The sequence below is a fragment of the Myiozetetes cayanensis genome, unplaced genomic scaffold (assembly GCF_022539395.1).
Source record: "Myiozetetes cayanensis isolate MyiCay16 unplaced genomic scaffold, myiCay2020 scf4, whole genome shotgun sequence".
Classification (NCBI taxonomy): domain Eukaryota; kingdom Metazoa; phylum Chordata; class Aves; order Passeriformes; family Tyrannidae; genus Myiozetetes; species Myiozetetes cayanensis.
In genome coordinates, this window is record NW_026087631.1 from 19,586,540 (window position 1) to 19,606,656 (window position 20,117).

At 38.3% G+C, this 20,117-nt stretch overlaps 1 protein-coding gene across 2 annotated transcripts in view; it reads left to right on the forward strand.

Moving 5' to 3' along the window:
• The first annotated feature begins 2,675 nt into the window (after positions 1–2,675).
• GDA (guanine deaminase) overlaps positions 2,676–20,117 on the forward strand; it is a 30,240-nt gene continuing 12,798 nt past the window's right edge. Inside the window, exons 1-9 of one of the 2 annotated variants that reach the window (XM_050329001.1) lie at positions 2,676–2,910; positions 8,014–8,102; positions 9,732–9,903; positions 10,854–10,941; positions 12,175–12,280; positions 15,139–15,166; positions 16,564–16,671; positions 17,738–17,845; positions 19,933–20,030. In XM_050329001.1, coding sequence (XP_050184958.1) covers positions 2,788–2,910; positions 8,014–8,102; positions 9,732–9,903; positions 10,854–10,941; positions 12,175–12,280; positions 15,139–15,166; positions 16,564–16,671; positions 17,738–17,845; positions 19,933–20,030 — 920 coding nt within the window. In that variant the 5' untranslated portion in view covers positions 2,676–2,787. The remainder of the gene's footprint in view (positions 2,911–8,013; positions 8,103–9,731; positions 9,904–10,853; positions 10,942–12,174; positions 12,281–15,138; positions 15,167–16,563; positions 16,672–17,737; positions 17,846–19,932; positions 20,031–20,117) is intronic. The other variant, XM_050329000.1, reaches the window with a different exon arrangement.

Below are 20,117 nucleotides of genomic sequence, written 5' to 3' on the forward strand. Positions count from 1 at the left end.
ATAATTTTAAAAAAGGTAAATCTCAACCCCTCAACCATTAAAAAGAAAAAGAAGAAAAAAAAAACAAAAAAAGAAAAAGTGAAGTATTTCATTCACTCATTAAGTAATTACTATGTAACAGCACAACTGAGCATTACATTTCTATCCCAGATGGTAAAGTGCCTGGCCCAGCATATCCCAGTAAAACTAAACATACATTAGTGTAAGACTCTTACAATATTTTGGAAGAATGAGTCAGTTTTTCCTACTTGGCCAAGGTCTCACCTTGAGTCATGCAAGTATCTAGGGCATGCATGTGTAACTGTTGCAACCTAAAAAACCAAAAAAATTCTGGGAGGAGAGAAGGGTGTTACCACTCTTCCAGGGCTCCCGTGTTCTCCCATGTGACAGCTGGTAAAAGCAGGAGAGACCTCTAGTTCTTTTGACAGTGAAATTATAAAACTTCAGAGTGTTTGGAACCCACTAACAGAAACAAGTTATCATTAACAGTGTTTGTTATTGACATTTCTCCCCTTAAAGTGCTGAAGGAAGAAACTGTAAATGTTTTTTTTTTTTGTTTCTTCTCTTGAATAAGTACTCTCTGGATTATATCTCACTGAAATTACTGGACTATCATTCTTTTTGTAAGGAACCTGGAGGAAATCTCTGAGGCTTTCAATGGAAAACGAGGGTTGAAGCAGCGTGAGATTCTCGGGAGCAGCCCACTTCCCTACTGAACACAACCGAAAGGTTTCTTGGGAACAGTGAGCTCTGCTGAATATTATTTTGGACAGCAGTGTACGTGAGTCTGGGTAGCAGCCAGCACAAGAGCTTGGGATTCTGAACCAAAAGCTGTGTGTAGCCTGTAGCACACAGCTGTCCTAGGGCAGTACACTGGAGAGGAAAATCAAGTTAGTTGCTGCCAACAGGGCAAGGGCAAGCTGTGTGGAGCTACAGCTATTTCTGGGGAAAGTTGTTTTCATCTCTCTCTTCACAGGAGGAGCAAGTGAATTTACCGCTGCAGGGCTTGGTCCCTTCACCCTATTTCTCATCTCCACCCCCTCCACCTTTATTATTCAATAACAAAATCAGCCTCTCTCTCAGTCTTTATCCTTCCTACAGCAAGAAGCAATTTTCCTCACCTGGAGAAACAGCTTGGAACACAGCTCATTTCAGCTGCAGCCTTAAGAAACATAGTAGCATCACCCTGAGAAAAAACTTTGGAAGAGTGATTTTGCAAGTGCTAATTCAGAAGATTTTGGTTCTATTTTACAAAGCTTATTATTCTGTTATTCAAGGAAGCTGGATTACTGTAAGCAAACTGAACTGCATGAAAGATTCTCATGCCAGTTTCTTCTCTGAAGCAGATTAACCTGCAAGACCAATTTGTGATTTGTTTTGTATGCTAGATTCTCATGCCAAAGAAGACAGAAATACAACAAAAAACTGCTGTATGTCTTAAAAACTCCTCAGTTTTATCTTGGGGTATTATTTTTGAAGTATTTTTAAACTTCAAGACCTATGACAAGAATTGCCAATATAAGTATGTAAAAGTCACTTTCACATGTCTGTTTTATTTTGGACTTTCTTTATTGCCTGATTAAGCTGATAGCAAAATCCAGGTAAGAACATTCCACTGATATCAGTAAATACAATACTTTTTAAACTTCATTCTCAGCAACTTAACATATTCTTGTAGAAGGGAGGAAAGATAAAGGCTGGTGACTTGTCCATAGGAGACCAAAATTAAATTTCTTCTGTGATTTTCCACTGTGTTTCTCTCTCCTACCACCATTAATCTGGAGAGCTTGTAGGAAAGATAATCTGCTATGCTCTTGTATAGTGTCAGCACACTGGGAAGTGCAAAGGTCTTTTAATGATAAACCATGTAATGACAAACTTTGCAATGCAGCCTTGAGAGCAATAGTGTCAGTGCCCTTGGTGCCAAGTTCATTCATAACCTGATAAGTTGATGAATAATACTGTCTTCAAACAGGAATTCAGAGGATATTCATGGTGTTATCCTTGGTGTACATCACTGTGTCTCCAAAGTTTTATCCCAGTGTTTTCAATAATGATCCTCTTAGCATGTGTTCATGATATACTTTGACTTAGGTTGCTGGAGGGAATACGGTTCTGGGAACACAGTTCTCTGAGTTAACAAAATTAGTTCTTCTCTGCCTTTCATTTTCCTGAAGCTGCTCTCTCTTTTTCTGTAGGTCATCTTCACTGAATGAGGCTGCCTACTTCTTGTACCTCAGCTGGCATCTGTTGCCTATATCCTACAAACGTGCAGTACAAAGGCCTGAGACTTGAAGATCTTAAAGGTCTTTTCCAACCTACAAACCACACCTATTGTAAATGAAACTTTTGCAAGTGGTTACAGCCTTCATGTTGTTTGCAAAAGTGAGTTGCCAGACACTAGTATAGCATTAACAGATACCTTGTCGGCTCACCCACCGCTTCCCAGCGAGTAACTGGGACCCCAAAACCCGCCGGGCATTGCTCCGGGCTTGCGCGCCCCTTGCACCCGTCCGTCGGAGGGTGGATCAGCGGCGGGGAGGCCGAGGGTTTGGGATAAGGGGCACCCCCCGGACCGCCCGCGGGCACCTCCCGTCCAGCGTAGTCGGGGAAGGGGGTGGCCCGGCCTCCCGCCCTCCCTTCGTCGAAACCACTCCCCGAAGAGAAAGTCACCAGGGGGTGGGGAAATGGTGACAGCTCCAGGAAGCCGCCGGCGGCACCGGGAGACACTGAGGGGTGGCAGTCCGCTGGTGGCAGCTCCCAGCGCCGCCCGCCCAGCCCGCCGCCATGGGCTCCCCGCAGCGCCCGCCGCTCGCACACGTCTTCAGAGGGACCTTCGTGCACTCCAGCGCCTCCGCACCCTTGGAGATCCTCCACGGACACCTTCTGGGGGTGGACGATAACGGGACAGTGAGTGAGGGGCTCGGACGGGTGCCGCCGGTCCGGTGCGGGCGGCGGGGGGCGCGGGGAGATGCCCGGTGAGCCCCTCGGGGCCGCCCCGCTTCGCTCCATCGGTGCGCTGGTCCTCGGGAGTCCTGCGCTCCCCCAGGGTCCGCGAGGGGCGGTGGAAATTACCCTTTTCAGCCCCGAGTCCACGTCTGGGGGTAGCGAGGAGCACGGCCGCCTCCTCCGATCTAGGGGGAGAAAGCGGAAAATTTTCGCTCTCGCGTCCGTCGGAGAAAGTGCCCTGGAGAAGGGATTTCGCACTTGCGGGAGGGAGCCGAAGGTAACCGGGATGGAGCGTCCCCTCAGCACGAGTCTGCAGTTAGCCGAAATCAGTTTTTGAGGTGTGCTGAGTGTTTCAAGAAAAGCAGTGCGCCTCGACTGGGCATTTTTTCAGATTCTCTTTGAGTTTCACAAGCAGGTTTTTTCATTCTCCGAGTATCTAAACAGTGATTATGAGTAATTGCAATGTGCTCCCTGCACAGCTTTCTGAGTGGAGCTTTTTTGTTTTCTTGGCAAAAAATCCCATGGCATATATCCATAGGGAGTTAGGGATGTTAGGTATGTTAGTGGTACAAGCCAAGCTTTAAATAAGCATTGCACTTACTGATAATGCAGGATCGAGTCTGGCAGGGAAGCTGTGTAATTCCCTTAACAGTATCGCACTTGAAACTCAGTTTCACACTGCAGTTTGTGTAGGTAGACTACATAGATTTCTCACAGACTCCATAACGTGTATCGGCACCCTCTGTAAAATTTTAAAAAGTGATTTTCTTTCTTATGGCTAAATAACAGGCTTCAGTGTGTCAGGCTTCAGTAACATTTGAAATCTGTGCAAAGCACATTTTGAGACCTAACAGTATTTATTTTCTCTATTCACACGTCTGTGAGGGCCTGTTTCCAGGCATCTTTTAAAGGCATTGAAGATCATGTTTTATAGATGTCTGATGCAAGGTGTATCAAAGTCTATGAGAAGCTGTATTTTGATGTACAGGAGGAGAATAAAAACTTATGTAATTAAATATTGGCTGATGTCCACTAAAAACAATATAGTTGAATGAAAAAAGGGTTTGGTTGGTGTAACTCAGGAGCAGAAGACAGAAACTCATACCCCATCCCACTCTCTCTAATGGCAATTTCCAGTAAAGTGTCTCTACACAGCATCCATAGGAAATCAAGACTTTTAAGTCTTAATTAAGAAAATCTCCAAGATTTTCTTGGTAAACAGGTACCTTAGTAAGCTATACCCAAGGATCTGTGCTCTCACTCTCTTCTCCTAGGGAACAAGGATTCACAGTATACTGTCTTTCTTGCATAAACTGGCAGAAGGTGTTTTTTTTTTTCTTTCAAATATTTTTCATTAAAACAGTGTTACCCAAAAATGAAATACCCACCAGAGTATGGTAACAATCACTTTTATTTTATTCTCTTTTTATTACAAGTTCTTGGCGTTTTACTATTTCAGTAAGTTTTGGCATCCCTCCTATATACTCTCTTCCCTCCCTATTACATGTAATGTAATTTCCCTCAGGATAACCACTGGAATCACAGAACAGTTGGCTTTTAAGAAGGACAGTGGTTAGAAAATTACTTATTTTTATTACTCAAATTTACCAAACCTGCTTCAGTATTACTCCAAAAGAAGTAAATTTGACTGAACAGGTATTGTTCTTTTGCCTCATGTTGCTAAGTCCATCATAGAAAAATCTTGCACAGTCTCTGACACTGTGAACACATCAGCTTTTGTAATCAGCTGGGTCCTGTTCTGCAGTATGAGACGCTGTCTGTCCTTCAAGGATGTAAAATGTCAGCTCTCTCTGCTTTGCCTCTAGGTGAAAAGGAAGGTTTAGCAAGGAAAACACTGCTGTCAGATATGAAAACCCAAACTATCATCAAGTTGGAAAAGTAGGGACCATGTTTAACTGAGTGATTTGCAGAGCAGTGTAGTGTCATTCTTGAGGAACATCAAGCAGAAAGAGCAGCCTTCCTTGGGATAAAGAAAACAGACACAGGTGCAAAATATGAGTTATCACTGAAATGTTGGTGTAATTAACTTAGCTAAGTAGAATATTAAGTAAACAGCAAAAGTATTAAGCTAAAAGTTCCTGTTGAAGTCATGAAAAATCTTGCTAGTTGTGGAATAAGAGTTAATATTTTTAAGTGTTTGATTTAAGCAACTGGGACAGCAAGAGGACGTGTGTTAGCTGTACAAGGAGGAAGGTTCCAAGGTACCAACATCCATATGGAGTTCATTGCTTAACGTTTCTCAGCAGATTGCGTGGTTCCCTTAGCAACTGAGTCTAATAAGTGTTCTTGTCTCTCGTTAAACCTCCAATTCCAGTTTTGGGAATGAGGCAAGCATGCCTCTAATGCAAAAGTCATTTAATGACTGTGGAAGTAGGGAGGGAAGAGAGCATGTGGGTGGGGAAAAAAGGGATGGACCTCTTCTCATGTTCATCTATGAACGTCATGGCCAGAAACTAAGAAACACAGGCACTACTGGATCCAAAAAACCTGTTTTCCTTTAGCCAGTATCATTCACTTTCTATTTTCTTGTTAGCAAAGTTATTTTCACTGTGGTGTTTGGAGGCACTCAATCAGAGTTGATGCATAGTTTAGTTGACCACCTATGCTTTGATGGAGGAGCTTTGGGCATCACTTGGAATAAAAAAGGCCTGAGTTAGAGAGGTCTCAGCTTCTCAACTTTGGATCCTTTAGCCACATCACATGGGTGACACATGAGAACTTACAGAAGTGTTTGAGCAATAGTGTTTGCAGCCATTGATCCTGCTTTTTGTGAATATACCTTTCCCAAAGTACCAGTTATTCTCCTTGACTTCCTTCTTGACAAGCTGAAGTACCTGTGCATGCACTTCTTGACTCTGTAGTGACACTGCTGTAGAATTTTTTCTTGCTTCTACAGTGTTAAGGTCCAAAACTAATTTAAAGAACTGTCCACCAGGTTGGTTACTTTGAATGCACAAGCAAATACTGGAGCAGATGTCCAAGTGTAGGACCTCAAAGACCTTAAAGCATTTGGTGTTAGAAAGGTGTCCAGAGCAAATGCATCCTAAAGCAATGGGGAACATCTTGAGTAAGGAGTTCCAATGACAAGTTTGTTTGAAGACAGTATAGATGTCTTGCTGATTTACCCATAGACTCATTTGACCATAATGGACCAGTTGTCAGGTTTAGAATTGATTTCATGTGACCATATTTTCTTCTTTTTTTTTGGTGATGTATTTTATTTATCTGCACCCTAAGAGTACATAACAGCCACTGCTTTTCCATGGCAACGCCTGTTTCCAGAATTTGTCATCTGGTGTTTCATGTTTCTCTCTCTCTTTTTTTTCCTCCTTCTTTCCCCCTCTTCCCCCAGCAGATCTAACATTACTCATTCTGCATCCATTTTGATTTCAGTATCTGGATTACATTTTCTTGTTTGCCCATCAGGAATTTCAGTATCTTTATTCCAAGCATTCTGCAGCTATACAATTCATTAAGTTGGCTGTATTCCTCTTTGGAAGGAGAGAGATACTGCTTCAAGTGAACTATTAATGGAGTACTGTAATCTTGCAATTTTTGCTAGTGTGGTATTTATTTATATGGTGTGATTTTAATATTTTTTTTCTGACCAAAAATGTAAAGCATCTGTTCTTCAGACAATGTAAATCATATAAGCCATATGTTCATTTAAAAGACTAGGCAGCTAAAAACTTCTTGTTTAGCAGCCTTTGCTTATTTGCATCTATGGAAAAATTAGAAAATGGTAAATTTCTATGCAAGAAGTCACACGTACAAAAAAATGTCATGCAAATAACTGCTAAACAATGCTTTTTTGCTCCTCTTGCCCTTCCTCCTAAGTTCCTTCCTATTGTCTTTTTATGACTACTTGGTCTTGCCTTTTTAATGTTGTTGGGTTTTTTGTTTGTTTTGTTTTGTTTAACTGCTGCCTTAGAAACTCCTGTTATAAGGGTGATACAGGCCCTCAGCATGGACATCTTCCCAGGAGCAGAAGGATTCTGGTAGCAGTAAGATTATTCCCTTGAATTTAGAGAAATGACCTCTTATACCGAGGGTGTTAAAAGACCATTAATTGGTTTCTGGCAGAAGCTGTGGTTAGTCAAGAATTCTTAAAAGCCCAGGTTAGGCAGTCTTTTTCCAAGGGAGGCATCAGGGTCCTCTACTCTATTGAGTGTAGAGGAAACCTGGATCCTGCCTGAAGCCTGTAGCTGGCATTGCAGTTCCTAGGCTCCACAACCTTTGTTTCTTGAAGAGTTGTCATGTCTATTATTGTTAGACTAGGAAATTAAAGAGTTGAGAATTCAGTTGCCAAGAGTCATGCTGTAGACTCATGTTAAAATACCATGGAATTTAAAAATAAATAGAAAATGTTCTAAAATTATGATTTGGCAACCGCAACTCATCATCAGTACAGTCAGTGTTCTCCAGGAGTCAAATGGGGTTGAGTTTGGCTCCAGATTGTTGGGTTTTGCTTTGAAATAAATAAAGATCTTCGCCTCCTTTTAGCCTGTTCTGTAAAATGAAAATGTTATCTGCATTTTTCCCCTCAATTTCTTTTGTCATCCTAGGAACTGAAAAAATAAAAAGAACTCCAACATTAATGACACAAACAGAAAATTAGGAAATACTTAGTCAGTTACTCCTAGGCAAAGCAATTAATTTGCCCCTTTGGTTGTGAATACTGTAATTGCATTCCCATAAGGCTGTTGCACACCTCCACAGCAAGTGACTACTGCTAGCATGATGTTACATTGCAGAAATGTCGGTGGACATTAAAGTCTCTGCAGGTCTGCCTGGGTATTACCTGAAAGTGAATTAATTGTTTTATTCCAAGTTACAAGGTGGGTGCGGTTATTCGCTGGATTATGAAAAGGTGTTTCAAAATCATGCTTGATAGTCAGGAATAACAAGTATTTCAATGCAAACCTCTCACCTTTGTAATAAGTGCGTAAAATCTGCTTTGTGATAAAACTTGTTTTACCTTCACATAAAGCTGATGTGGGATACAGGCTCAAAGTACCTAACTTTGTGTTTTCTTTCTTTCAGATTGTGTTTTTGGAACAAAGTGATCAGCAGGAGCAACTGGCTGAGAAGTGGGGTTTCAAAACATCTGACATAAGACAACTGAGTAAACAGTATGTGTTTTGTTTAGATTAATTTCAGCAAATGCAGTTTTTTCTTTGAATGAAGTAGAGTGAGTCTCTGTGAATACATTTTCACAGGGAACACATAAAATCCAATTCAATGGGCAAAACTCCATTTCAGCTCCGTGAGACCTCTTTACCCAAAGCTGCCTGTGTCCTGGATGGGACTCAGAGGGTGGTCAGTCTGTGTGCTCTTTGCATTCCTTGGTTTGGGACTGCAGACATGGCTGAATTTTGCTGGCTGATGTACACTGCACAGAACCAAATGCCATATTTAATTTTCACACATAGCCAATTCTGTACTCACAGAAGTAAATGCTGTTCTTTCTTGCGATTACATTCATTTGGTTAGCAATGAGCTGTGCCTAACTAAAGTGAAACTCTAGACTTAGTAAATGTAGGTAACACTGACGTTGCAGATATAAAACACATTACCTTGGACTTTGACACACTCCGTAATAAAAGTTAATACAATTAGAAGATTTAAACCTTCTAAACACAGAGCCTTGGATTTTTTTCTATATTGCAGCTAGAGCACTTCAGCCAATGAAGTTCCCTAGCTTTCTGGTGAAGTGAAATTGTTTTGGAGTGCACTATGCTTTGTATGTAGTACCAATGTAAATGTCTTGTGGCTTAGCTGCAGCATCCTTTTAGTAGTCAGTTGTTAAAAAATCTGTATGTTTTGTTGAAAGGCTAATCATATAGTATATATGAGTCATCAGATGTTTTCTTCACTTGAAATAGCCTGAGGAAAGTGGAAGGTGCTGAGAATATGGATCAGATTGAGGAAGATCTTTCAGTATTTATAGCATGCAGGAAAAACGGAAAGAAAGGGAACTACGAAGATGAAATCACTGTTCATTCAGTAGTCAGGGAGAAGGAGAGAGAAGTGAGAGAAATTTACAGTATGGAGTTTCAGCCCAAACCAAAACAATTATAGCAACTTCCTAGTAATGTTGATATATTCAACCCTGTTATTGCATGAACATTACATGACAACAAATAGTTTTGCAGTTCCATTTTAAATAGGCCTTTCCTGTCAAGATGTTGAGGAGAGATTTTTTAACTAATGTCTGTGTCTGCATTTATAGACACAGTGGCTGTTCTTCCATTAAACCTGAAAATTCATTAGAGAGAGAGAGAGAGAGAGAGAGTGTAAAACTGGGATATTTTTGTAAATATAATAGTCAGGAAGCCTGAGGCGTTCTAAATATATCCATACTAGAAAGCAGGACTGTGACCAAATCTTCTCCTTTTCATGTGGATTCTATAGTGGAGTAATTTTAGATATTGTGAAGTCAGTTTGCATTTGTTGGTATTTAAGCTGGATTAATATTAGAGATAATTGGATTCATCATGCTCTTATATTGGTTTTGTCACAATTAGCTGTTTATATATGCGTGTCTGTGTAAATGTTGCTATTCAACTACTTTGTACTGAAAAAGGGGTATGGGTAGAGGTACAGTAGGAGTTGATAGGCTGATGCTAAAAGAGGCAGGGTAATCTGTACTTGCCATTTACTCTGGTGGATTTTGTCAAACATACTGTTTAAAACAAAGCTATTTGCCATGGAAAATTTTGAGACATTTTGGACTATTATAACTTTATTTTCTTTCCTAGTGAATTCTTCATGCCAGGATTGGTTGATACACACATTCATGCCCCTCAGTATTCATTTACTGGTACAAGAGTAGACCTGCCTCTTATGCAGTGGTTGACTACCTACACATTCCCAACAGAAGCCAAATACCAAGACAGTGGTTTTGCAGAAGAAGTGTACACCAGAGTTGTTGTAAGTCCTGCAAACAACATTTACCTACTTGACGACATTCATATTTGTGAAATATAAGTATGTTTTCAGAAGGTCAGCAGAAAGAGTAGAGCAGCTTGGCTTCATGTTTGTCAAATAATTAGGTCTAACCATTCTCAATATTGTATTGAATGTCCTACCTTCTATCTCATTAAAAAAAATAGAAGAAAATTCTCAAATTACTTGGTAGCAAGAATTCAAATATATAATTTAAACACGTATGTTGGATGAGTAGTCAATATAGTCATCAGTCCCAAAATCAGTGGAAACTACAAATTTCATCATGAATTAATGTAACTAAAAGTGCACTTCATTTACTGTTACGTTCTTCAAAAGTAATATGAACAGGTGTCAATCACCATCTCCTTTCAAATGGTATAATTAAATAAATAATTAGATTACAGTCTGAGCAGTTGTGCTTAGTTTACTTTTACCTTTAAGTTTGTTGCTTTTTATTTGGCAATAATGAATGGTTTTGATACACAATAACCTAACTATTTTTTCCAGCCACATCAGATGGCCAAAAGAAAACCACTGCTTTTCCCAAAAGCCTTGCTTTGTTAACAGTAGATAAACGGTGCTTCACTGTGAAAATTGGAGAGCTTTTCAAAACTAGGAAATAACAAAAATGACTAGTTGTTTGTATTTCTAAATATAAGCTGGAGTATTTCCTGTTTGAGGGAAGAAATATAGAGTGGCTTCTATGGGCTTAGTCATTGCAAAAATTCTGTGAGGAATTTTTTTATTTATTAACACTCAGACTTAAAAGAGCTATTATGAAATTAAAAATCTATATTTTACCTTCCCATTTCACTGCACAATTTCACAATAACTAAATGTTCTCACAGTTTGAAATGAGACTGCCTGTTCTGCTTTTTGGCAGCTTTACTGTTTTCTTTTTTCAGACAGTTCAAACTGATTTCTTTTTATAGAGACGAACTCTAAAGAATGGCACGACTACAGCTTGCTACTTTGCAACAATTCACACAGATACTTCTCTTCTTCTTGCTGAAATCATAGGTAAGACTAACAGTGAGTTTTGAAGGATGCTGCGTATATCATATTAGTTGAAGGAAACAGAGTTTAGGAGTTTCAGACTAGCTAGGGGTCTGGCTGTCTACTAATTTGTTTTTAATTCATTGTACCTGTGTCCCCAAAACCCACCTTGGTGTCATGTATTCACTTCACTGCCTCTGTCCTGCTGTTGTTTCTGCTTTTCTCTTCACTCCTAAATCAGCTGCTGGCTGAGCTTGAGTTAGGTCTGCTGGAGCTGCCCCTCCAGCTGCAGCTCTCTACTCTTTCTAACCTTCTTCTATTTGAGGTTTGAAAGGCTGAGTGTCAGCGCATTCATTTCCTGATACTTCCAAGTTGCAGCTGATAATCAATGTCAAAAATCTCCACATAGCCTCTGAAATCAGAAAAGTGAAAGCTGCATCAGGATCTTTCCCTTCTGTTCACAGTTGCAAATGTCTGCTGTTTGAAAATGTTGTGGTTCTTGCAGGATTTTTCAAGGCTCAGACAGCTCCCAAAGCAGAAAAATGTAATAAGAATCTCAGTTTTATTCAAAAATTACCTAGTCTTTCTCATTTTGTAGGAAAATTTTGAAGCCATTGCTTTCAACAACTCAAACTGTAAAAGTGGACAAAGAAATCTAATTTAGAAACACATTTGACAGCTTAGAATTGAATATTATATGCATGTCTTGCATATATGAATTCTGATTTAATCTCAAGAAAGAGGCTAGAAGAGCTAGAGCTCTGAAAATTTTCTCCCTCTAACTGTGTGTGGGAGGCACGTTAGCAATCTCATTCCTTTCTTTTAAGGAGACATGGTTTGCTGAGATCTTTGTGTTTTTTCTCATCTCAGGGTAATCATGTACTACAGGTACTGTGCTTTGGTGCTTATGTTTCTCATTCTCTATTTCACAGCCGTCTTCATATAGTATCATTATGAATTCTGGTTGTAGTTAAACTACAGTAATCTAGTCCTTAGTAATAACAATTATAAAGTTGGGTACTAATGTGCAAGAGAAGTCCTATTTAAATATTATTTGTTTGCTTTTTTGCTTTTCCTTTTTATCCTTAAAAGTCACATGAATTGTCCCAACTTAGAGATAAGACAAGAGCATGAATTTTGTTCATCTTAAATTATGCTGGGTGGGGTGGACTTCGCTTTTATATTTCAGTATAAGCTTTGATAGTGTTTTTCATGAACCAGTAATTCTGAGATTTATATTCTAATGCATCTCAACAGATAAATTTGGTCAACGAGCATTTGTTGGAAAAGTCTGCATGGATATGAATGACAGTGTGCCACAATACAAAGAGATTACTGCTGACTCTGTCCAAGAGACAGAAAGGTAAAATGATTAAATTGATGGCCTAACCTTTTGAAATAAAATGTATCATACATTAGAAAAGTGAATGTGAATCTGACTAAGAACTTACAGGTGTGAATTTATTAGGAACAGTTTTTTTTTCTTCCAACAGCATTGTCCTCTACAGTTCTGGCAATTCCTGCATACTCAGTTGCTACACAGCCCAAGTAGCATCTCTCTGGCTTTTCCAAAGAAAGGGAGAAGCACAGATCTAGAGTTTGAAAGAATATGTGTGGTTTCTGCCTCCTCTTTTCTCTTCACAGCTGTGAGTGTGTGGAGTGATGTGGCCTGATGTGGGATGGTAGGGTGGCAGCCACTTCCTTTGCCACCATTATCTTCTGAGCTATTTCCTTCTACCAAAGCCTTAGGATAAGGCTTTTTTCAAGTTGTGGAAGTTAGCTTCCATATACCCCTTTTAAAACATGCTGTGGTTCTCGTCTTCTCCATCACAGCACCAGTCAAACTACTCTAATATGCAGCTGAGTGAATGAAGGAGAATTGAATTAAGTCAGTATCCATAGTGGAGGAGACCCAAGACTGGAGTATAACATCCTGCTGTCTTATGTTTCTTGTGTCTTTTGCACCCCTACTCAGAAAATGGTTAAGCTATTCTCATGGGACTGTTTGTTTACTTATATAAAGGTTTCAAATATCATGCTGAAGAGAAAATACCTAAGAGGAATATAAACATTTCATGACACTTGTGTGAACTTGCTATCCTATTTTTGCAAATCATGCTAGAAGCATGACAGAAAAGTCAAAAGTAGTCATGAGTTTCTAACAGTGTTTATATTTAAAGACACTTTTAAAATGTGCAGTATTAATAATTTTCACTCTACTAACATTTGTTTTCCTTCATACAAATCCCCAGTTTTCATAATACAGCACAAATCCTGCCAAATGGGCCTGAAAGCAGCAGAACTCCTAGTTCTGGTATTTTTAAAAGCTTCAGAATGGTCAAAACCTCTTTCTTTTAAATACCTGTCTTGTGCCTTCAACTCATTCCCTTTTGATTGTGTTAGTAACAAATGTTTCACAGCTTTGGGTGAGAGTGTGCCACAAGTACTCCAGAACTGATTAGAGAAGAGTGTGCTTCTTGGCTTGGATCTGGAGTACTTACCAAATCACAATAATACAACTGCAGAAAGATGAAAAAGCTCTGTCTTTAAGGGGGCAATGTTTTAGCGGGTTTTTCTGTTTGGTTTTTTTTCAAGAACCTAGGAAATGTGATCTGTCACACTGTCAGAAAATGGACTACACTGATTTTAGTTCTTTACAGATAACCCCAGAACTAAACATATACATGGAATTAGATACAATTCCAAATGCTTCATATATTAAATCTAAATTTTAGTAAAAATTTGAATGTATCATTTTCTGTCAAAGGGGATTTAAAGAAAAGGTAGCGAATTGAAATCCAGAATACAGTATATGCTACTAATATTAGGTTATAATCACTTGGAAAGAGGAGTATCTATGTTCAAGTCTATATGCTACTAATATTAGGTTATAATCACTTGGAAAGAGGAGTATCTATGTTCAAGTCTGTTCTTCTGCTACAGAAGACCATGATTTGAAGATGAGCTTCCTTCCTCATAGAGAAGTACATAAGCCAACAAAGTATAGGGTATATTTGGTAAAGGTATTTCAATTTTGAAACAGTGCTCACACTGTTCAAAGAATGTGAAGAAGAATGAAAACTACCATACTGAAGTTTTGGCTTATCATCTGAGCATTATACTTCTGTTAGAGTTTCAGCTCAAGTGAATGTTTTATTGTATCAGGTTAATCAGTATCGGGAGAGGCAGGCAGATGATACTGAATTAGTATTGCATTTTGGTTCTCCAAGGTAGGCAATGGTGGGCTCAAACTCCTTTGGTCATTGTAGAAGTTGAACTAGGGTATATTTTACCTCCAACTGGTGATCTAGCACCAGCTCCAGTGCTGTGAATCTATCCTCCAGCATTATTTTCTTTTCCATCTGAAGATATTTGATAAATTTGATTCAATGCTTATTATAATCAAAATTGTACAGTTTTCTGAATATAAACCATGACATACAAATTCATAGAGATCCTGTCCAGAAAACATCTCAATCTGGCTTTTGGAAATTACATACACTAAACATAATGAGCTTTCAAAGAACATCCTCTCTCCAAAATCAGAGAAAATTTTATTTGCTCATCTGCATTATCCATATTGACTGCTTCAGTTTCTTGTAGAGGTCTGAGGTAGCTTCTTTTATTTGACAGAGTAAGTAAATCTTTATTTTCCATAAGGTAGATAATCTGTACACTAACATTAATATAGTAATTTCCAGAATATCAAGGTTCTTTAAGTGAACAAGGACATTTGCAACTACTGTAAGTGAGGTATAAAATATTGCTGTGTCTTTTAAAAATTTGATTTTAAAAGAACTTATTTAACACTGCAGTTAAAATTCATGGACAGACAAATTTAAGATGGTTTGTTTTTTCTTTCTCTAATGTTGCATCTGTACCTTATAATTATGTTTTCAACTCATTTAATGTAGCATGTGTTTGGTTTTCAGGGAGAACTCACAATAATTACCACTTGTCTAATGGTAATTATTGCAAATGAAAAAAAATAATCTGCATATTTAGGGTCAAATTCAAAACTAGAATAATTTGGTGTAACTATTCTGACTGTATTGTGTTGCCTGTTTTTATTTCATCTGAAAATCTGGTTCAACTTTTTGTGAAAAATTGATCTATGCAAGAAGTGTTTAACAGGGTATCCAAGTATGTATTTTCTATATTTTTCATAATTTATAACATAGATCACAGATTTATAGCAATTTTATTTCTACCCTTTTTCAGATTTGTTACAGAGCTCCTGGAAAGGAAAGTAAGTAGAGTTCTCCTTTGCATCCACTTCTATATTCAGAAGATACTTTGTGAATATATGAAATCATTAATCATGCTGTCCAAAGTTACTGTGTTAGTGAAAAATCAATAAAATATACATCTTTCTTTGTAAGAGAGATACCATCAGTCTGAAAAATGTTCTGCTAGACACACTGTTAAAAAATGGACTTGTAACAGTGTAAAATCAGTTTTCTGTGGTCAGAGCAAAGCAGAGTAATGCTCTGTGTGTTTCTCTATTGAGGGAATTCAGTTGACCCTCTCTGGTGTATAAGTAGACAAATAAAAGAAATTCTCACCAGCAGAAATCAGTGTTTTTTTCAGTATGGTTAGTAATCCATTATAAAATTAGTATTTTTGGTCAGCACATATCTTATACTGTGTTTCTAAAGAAATTCATGTTTACACTCCTGAGGTAAACATAGAAGTTTACAGTCTAATATTACAAGCCGCGGTATTTTCCTGTCAGCCTTTAGTTTTCAGTGGCTTTTTTGACGTTGTATTTTAAAATATTCAAGAGCAGATGCCTTGAGTTTGATGCCTAAATCATATGTATTAGCAGAATAAATTGGTTAATCTGCAAGATCCTGAGTGTCTTGTATCTGGGAGATATATAGGAAACTTCAATCCTAAATATCATATGCTGACTTCTGCACAGGTCTCTCCTGTGACTGAAGGCAGAATTGTAATGCTGTTGTCTATTTTTTATGAAAATTGTGATCTAAACATGCACGGTGTAAACCTCTGTATCTCTACTCTTAGTGTTTTCTCCACTGTTTCCTACTGTGTAGTGTATCTGATTCTACCACTGTTCTTCCTATCTAGGTAGTATAGGGATAGTTTGTTGCTATTATGAGTAGAAATGATTAAGCAAGAAAATGGTTGATTTTACAGAAGGCTACAGTTTTGCACCATTACATCTTTGACAGTCACAGGAAAAGAACTCAGAAAAATGTCTGGTCATCCATCTGACTTATTTCTGGTAGTGCATATAGGACTGTCAGCAAATATGAATATATATATATATATATCTAGTGCTCCTGAAGACTGGTAAAATCTCAATGACTCAGTGACAGAGTTCTAATTAAAATAAATTCTTTAATAAAGTTCATTTAAATTGCTTTAGACCCACACACACACACATATACACACTTTGATTCTCTATTTCTGTGATGAAATGTCTAATAAAAGTAAGGAAATAACTACACAGCTTAAATTGAGCTGGCAAGGATGTAGAATGCAATAAGCAATGAAGACAAAATGTAATTGCCATATAAAGCTAGTCTTGACTGCGGTTGCTGACATACATATATACACATATGTGTGTGTGTGTGTTTGTATGTGTGTAGAATACAAAGCCTGTCTTTTTAATATTTTCAGTATCCAAGAGTACAACCTGTAATAACCCCCCGCTTTGGCCCTTCCTGCACAGAGGACTTGCTGTGTGCACTTGGAGATTTAGCACAGGCTCGTGATCTCCATGTGCAGGTAAGCTCTGAGAGCTCTGTATACAATTTCAATAGTTTGGACAGACAGCACACTGATCAAGAAGTTTTCATGATTTCAGAAAACACTTAAGCCTCTACACCTTGGAGTTTCTTTTTAATTCCTCTGAAATTACAAATAGTACTCTGTAAGAATGCTGTAACTTGTACAGGAATTGAGAAGGCTCAGAGCTAGGAGGATGCACAATTCAGCAAGTCCTGCACGGTCACACAGGGTGACTGGCACCCTGTACCAAAGGGTAGAGCAACCCTTGGATTGCTGAAAGTTGCTCTCTCTAGTCGAGTCTGTCCCCCTGCCTTCCATTGTTTCTCTACAGAGCAGATTTCAGTAGGTAAAAGTATTACTCATCTTTGTATTTTACATAACATTTTTAATACAGGTGTAGGATTTCTAGTGTGATAAAGTTTCTGTGTTTAAAAAAGCCATATTTTAAAGCTTGCAGGGGCATTGAAATTTTTTGGGTTTGTTTTACAAAAGTTACGCAGTTCTAAGCATATACTGTTTTAAAGCTATGCTGCATGTAGATTTTTTTTCATTTCAAAGTGGACATTTTGAAAATATATGCCCCAATGGAAGTACAGAAAGGTCAGTTTTTTATTTGAGGGCTGTAATTAATCAGCTCATCTGAAGATACATGGAGCTATCAGCTGCCCTGATCCCAGGACCCATTCTGTTGTAGACTGGTTCTCTTTTTTACCTCACAATTATATCATATTTTATTTTATCTACTGTTTTGACATTTTTCAAACCCTAAATTGGCCATTATGTCACCACACTACTGTGATGGACATGCATACCATCTCATATCACTTTTAGAGGAACAAATGGAGCTGCTTCTCTGGGTCCCAGGGATCTCTCTGATTAAAAGAGAAACCTAAGGATTAGATCTAACTGTAGCTTTACAGATAATAATTTTTATCAGTGTGGAATTAGCACCAGTAGATTGCTCAGAAGGTTGTAGTGTGAAGTTCAATGCTATTTAAAGCTTTCACTGCTTTAAATATTTCTCATTGTATTAAATATTTCTTATTGTATTTTCTTATTGCAGAGTCACATAAGTGAGAATGAAGAAGAAGTCAAACTTGTGGAGAACATGTTTCCTGCCTACAAGAATTACACTGATTTGTATGATAAAAACAAGCTGCTAACCAGCAAGGTAGCTGCATAAAAACTTCCACAACACAGCTTAGATTAATCCACATAGAGAAAATTACAGTTTACTGCATTTACCTGAAAAGTTGTTTTGTCAAGGTCAGAGACATTCGGGGGAAAGTATGGATTCGTTTTATGTTCTCTGTTGAGGTATTAGAACTTTAGACAAACCCACAGTTTTCGTAAACATTTTAGGGGAAATGAACAGTAAACATATTTTATGGTCCCTGGTCCATTTTCCAAGGGCTCTAATGAGAATTAGGGCAGTGAGATTAGAAGGAGCTGGTATTGTAGGAGCTGGTAATTCTTGGACAGTACCCACTTATATTATAACATCCTTGCACACTGGTTTGCCTGAAGATTTCTTCTGTGGTGTTTTGGTAGGACCAACTTCCTTTTTTGTCAATTTCCTAAGGGAAAGCATCCTGCCCTGTTGTGTTCTGAGTCTCACATGCAGACAAGTACACATTACCGCTCTAATTATCCAGAAGCACTGTCATTTCAGTAGCTGACTTTGCCCAGCACTGGGAGGCACTGTGGCCTGAAGAGTTGAAATTCATTAATGCTTTATGCTACTAAGATAAATGTAAGCAGATCTGATACCAACCCACAGTAATTACAGGTTGGAGTGCCAGGGCACACCTTATTAGATAGTGGAAAGCCCATGCAGAAGTGAATATGAACAGCTCAACTACAGTCAGAACGCATAAATATCAGTTGATTTAAAAATTTAGGGGAGAATTTTCAAAGGCACAAAGGACATCTGGAAAGTCCCTGGGAATTAGGTATTGAACTGCCATTTCTGTGTTTGAAATTGTACCCCAATAAATTACTTGTTTACTGTCCTTTTTACTTGAGAAATCAATATGGACTACTGAAGTATGTACACAGTACTAACCTTTGCTTTCTAGCACAGTCCTGTGCATGCGGATTTGATGTGTCAGTGAGTGTCCTAAAGAGAGTACTAGTGCTGCAAAAACATAGTTGTTAATTCTGTCAGACTTTTATATTCACAGAAGTGAAAATGATAACTAAAAATCATGGTTTCTGGTGCTTTCTGGAGCCAGGCTTCTGGTTGTTTGGGAAAGCTTTCTATTCAACACAAGCGTAACAGAACCTCAGACATTCTCCGCTGTCCAGCCACCAAAACTAAGACATCAAATGAATTTTTAAAGTTTTAAAAAACATGGGTTTTTTTGGAGCTGTTGCCAAAATATTTCCTTCTTTTCAAAGAACAGTACAGATCAGCAGAGATGCTTCAGCAACTACCATATGTGTGTCCTTAACTGAAGACATGGCTGTCCTTGTGTTTTCAGCTGCATTGAGCTTGATGAGCAGAGATAGCAAGGGTACAGTGCTATTAGGAGATGCTGAGTGGAAACAGTCTCTGTGCCATTCTCATTTTTATCAGCAGATTGCAATATATGACAGAGCTCTTGTTCTTCTCTTTCAGTAGGCATTTGGTATATGAGGTAATGCCAATTAGATTTGTCTGGGAATAATTGGTTTATGTACTATTAAATTAAAATATCCTTTACCCTGTTTTGTATACACTGCTAGTGAACTTATTTTTAAAGTCAGCTATGTAGGCTAAGAATTAAAAGCTGCATAAAAAATTACATTATTTTACTTAAAGAATATTTCATATATGTGTGCATATATATATATATCCAGCCAGTGCAAACCTTTAGAGAGCCAATGAGAAACGTGCTAAGAGTACATACCTCTTCCATTGTATCTGATAACCCCTACTTAATCTCTGTGTTAGACACAAAATATAAATCATAAGGTTACTACAGTGCCAGGACAACTGGGGAATTCTTGCTTTTGCTTCTTGAAGCTCTTAGCTCACAGCAGCCACTGCAACAGTCAGCACCCTATCTTCTTACAAAAAAGCTGAGGGAATATCTCAGGTGTATTGAAGATAAACACCAATTTTCACTTGTGAATTTTAAGAGTTTCATTCAAGAAGTACATTAATTTTACTTGATGGTAACGTGTCCTTTTGGCTATTGAAAGCAGTGCAGCAAAAAGCACAGCCACTGAAGTAAATGCAATATTGAGTAAATTGGTGATTTTCTTTTTCTTTAGACAGTGATGGCTCATGCCTGTTATCTTTCTGAAGAAGAGCTGAAACTTTTTAGTCTTCGTGGAGCTGCAATTTCACATTGCCCCAATTCTAACTTTTCGTAAGTAAAAAAAAAAAAAGTGTATAATTAGGAAAACTGTTGTTCGTGTAGTACCTTGAGTCCACACTACCACTGAAAGACTATTAA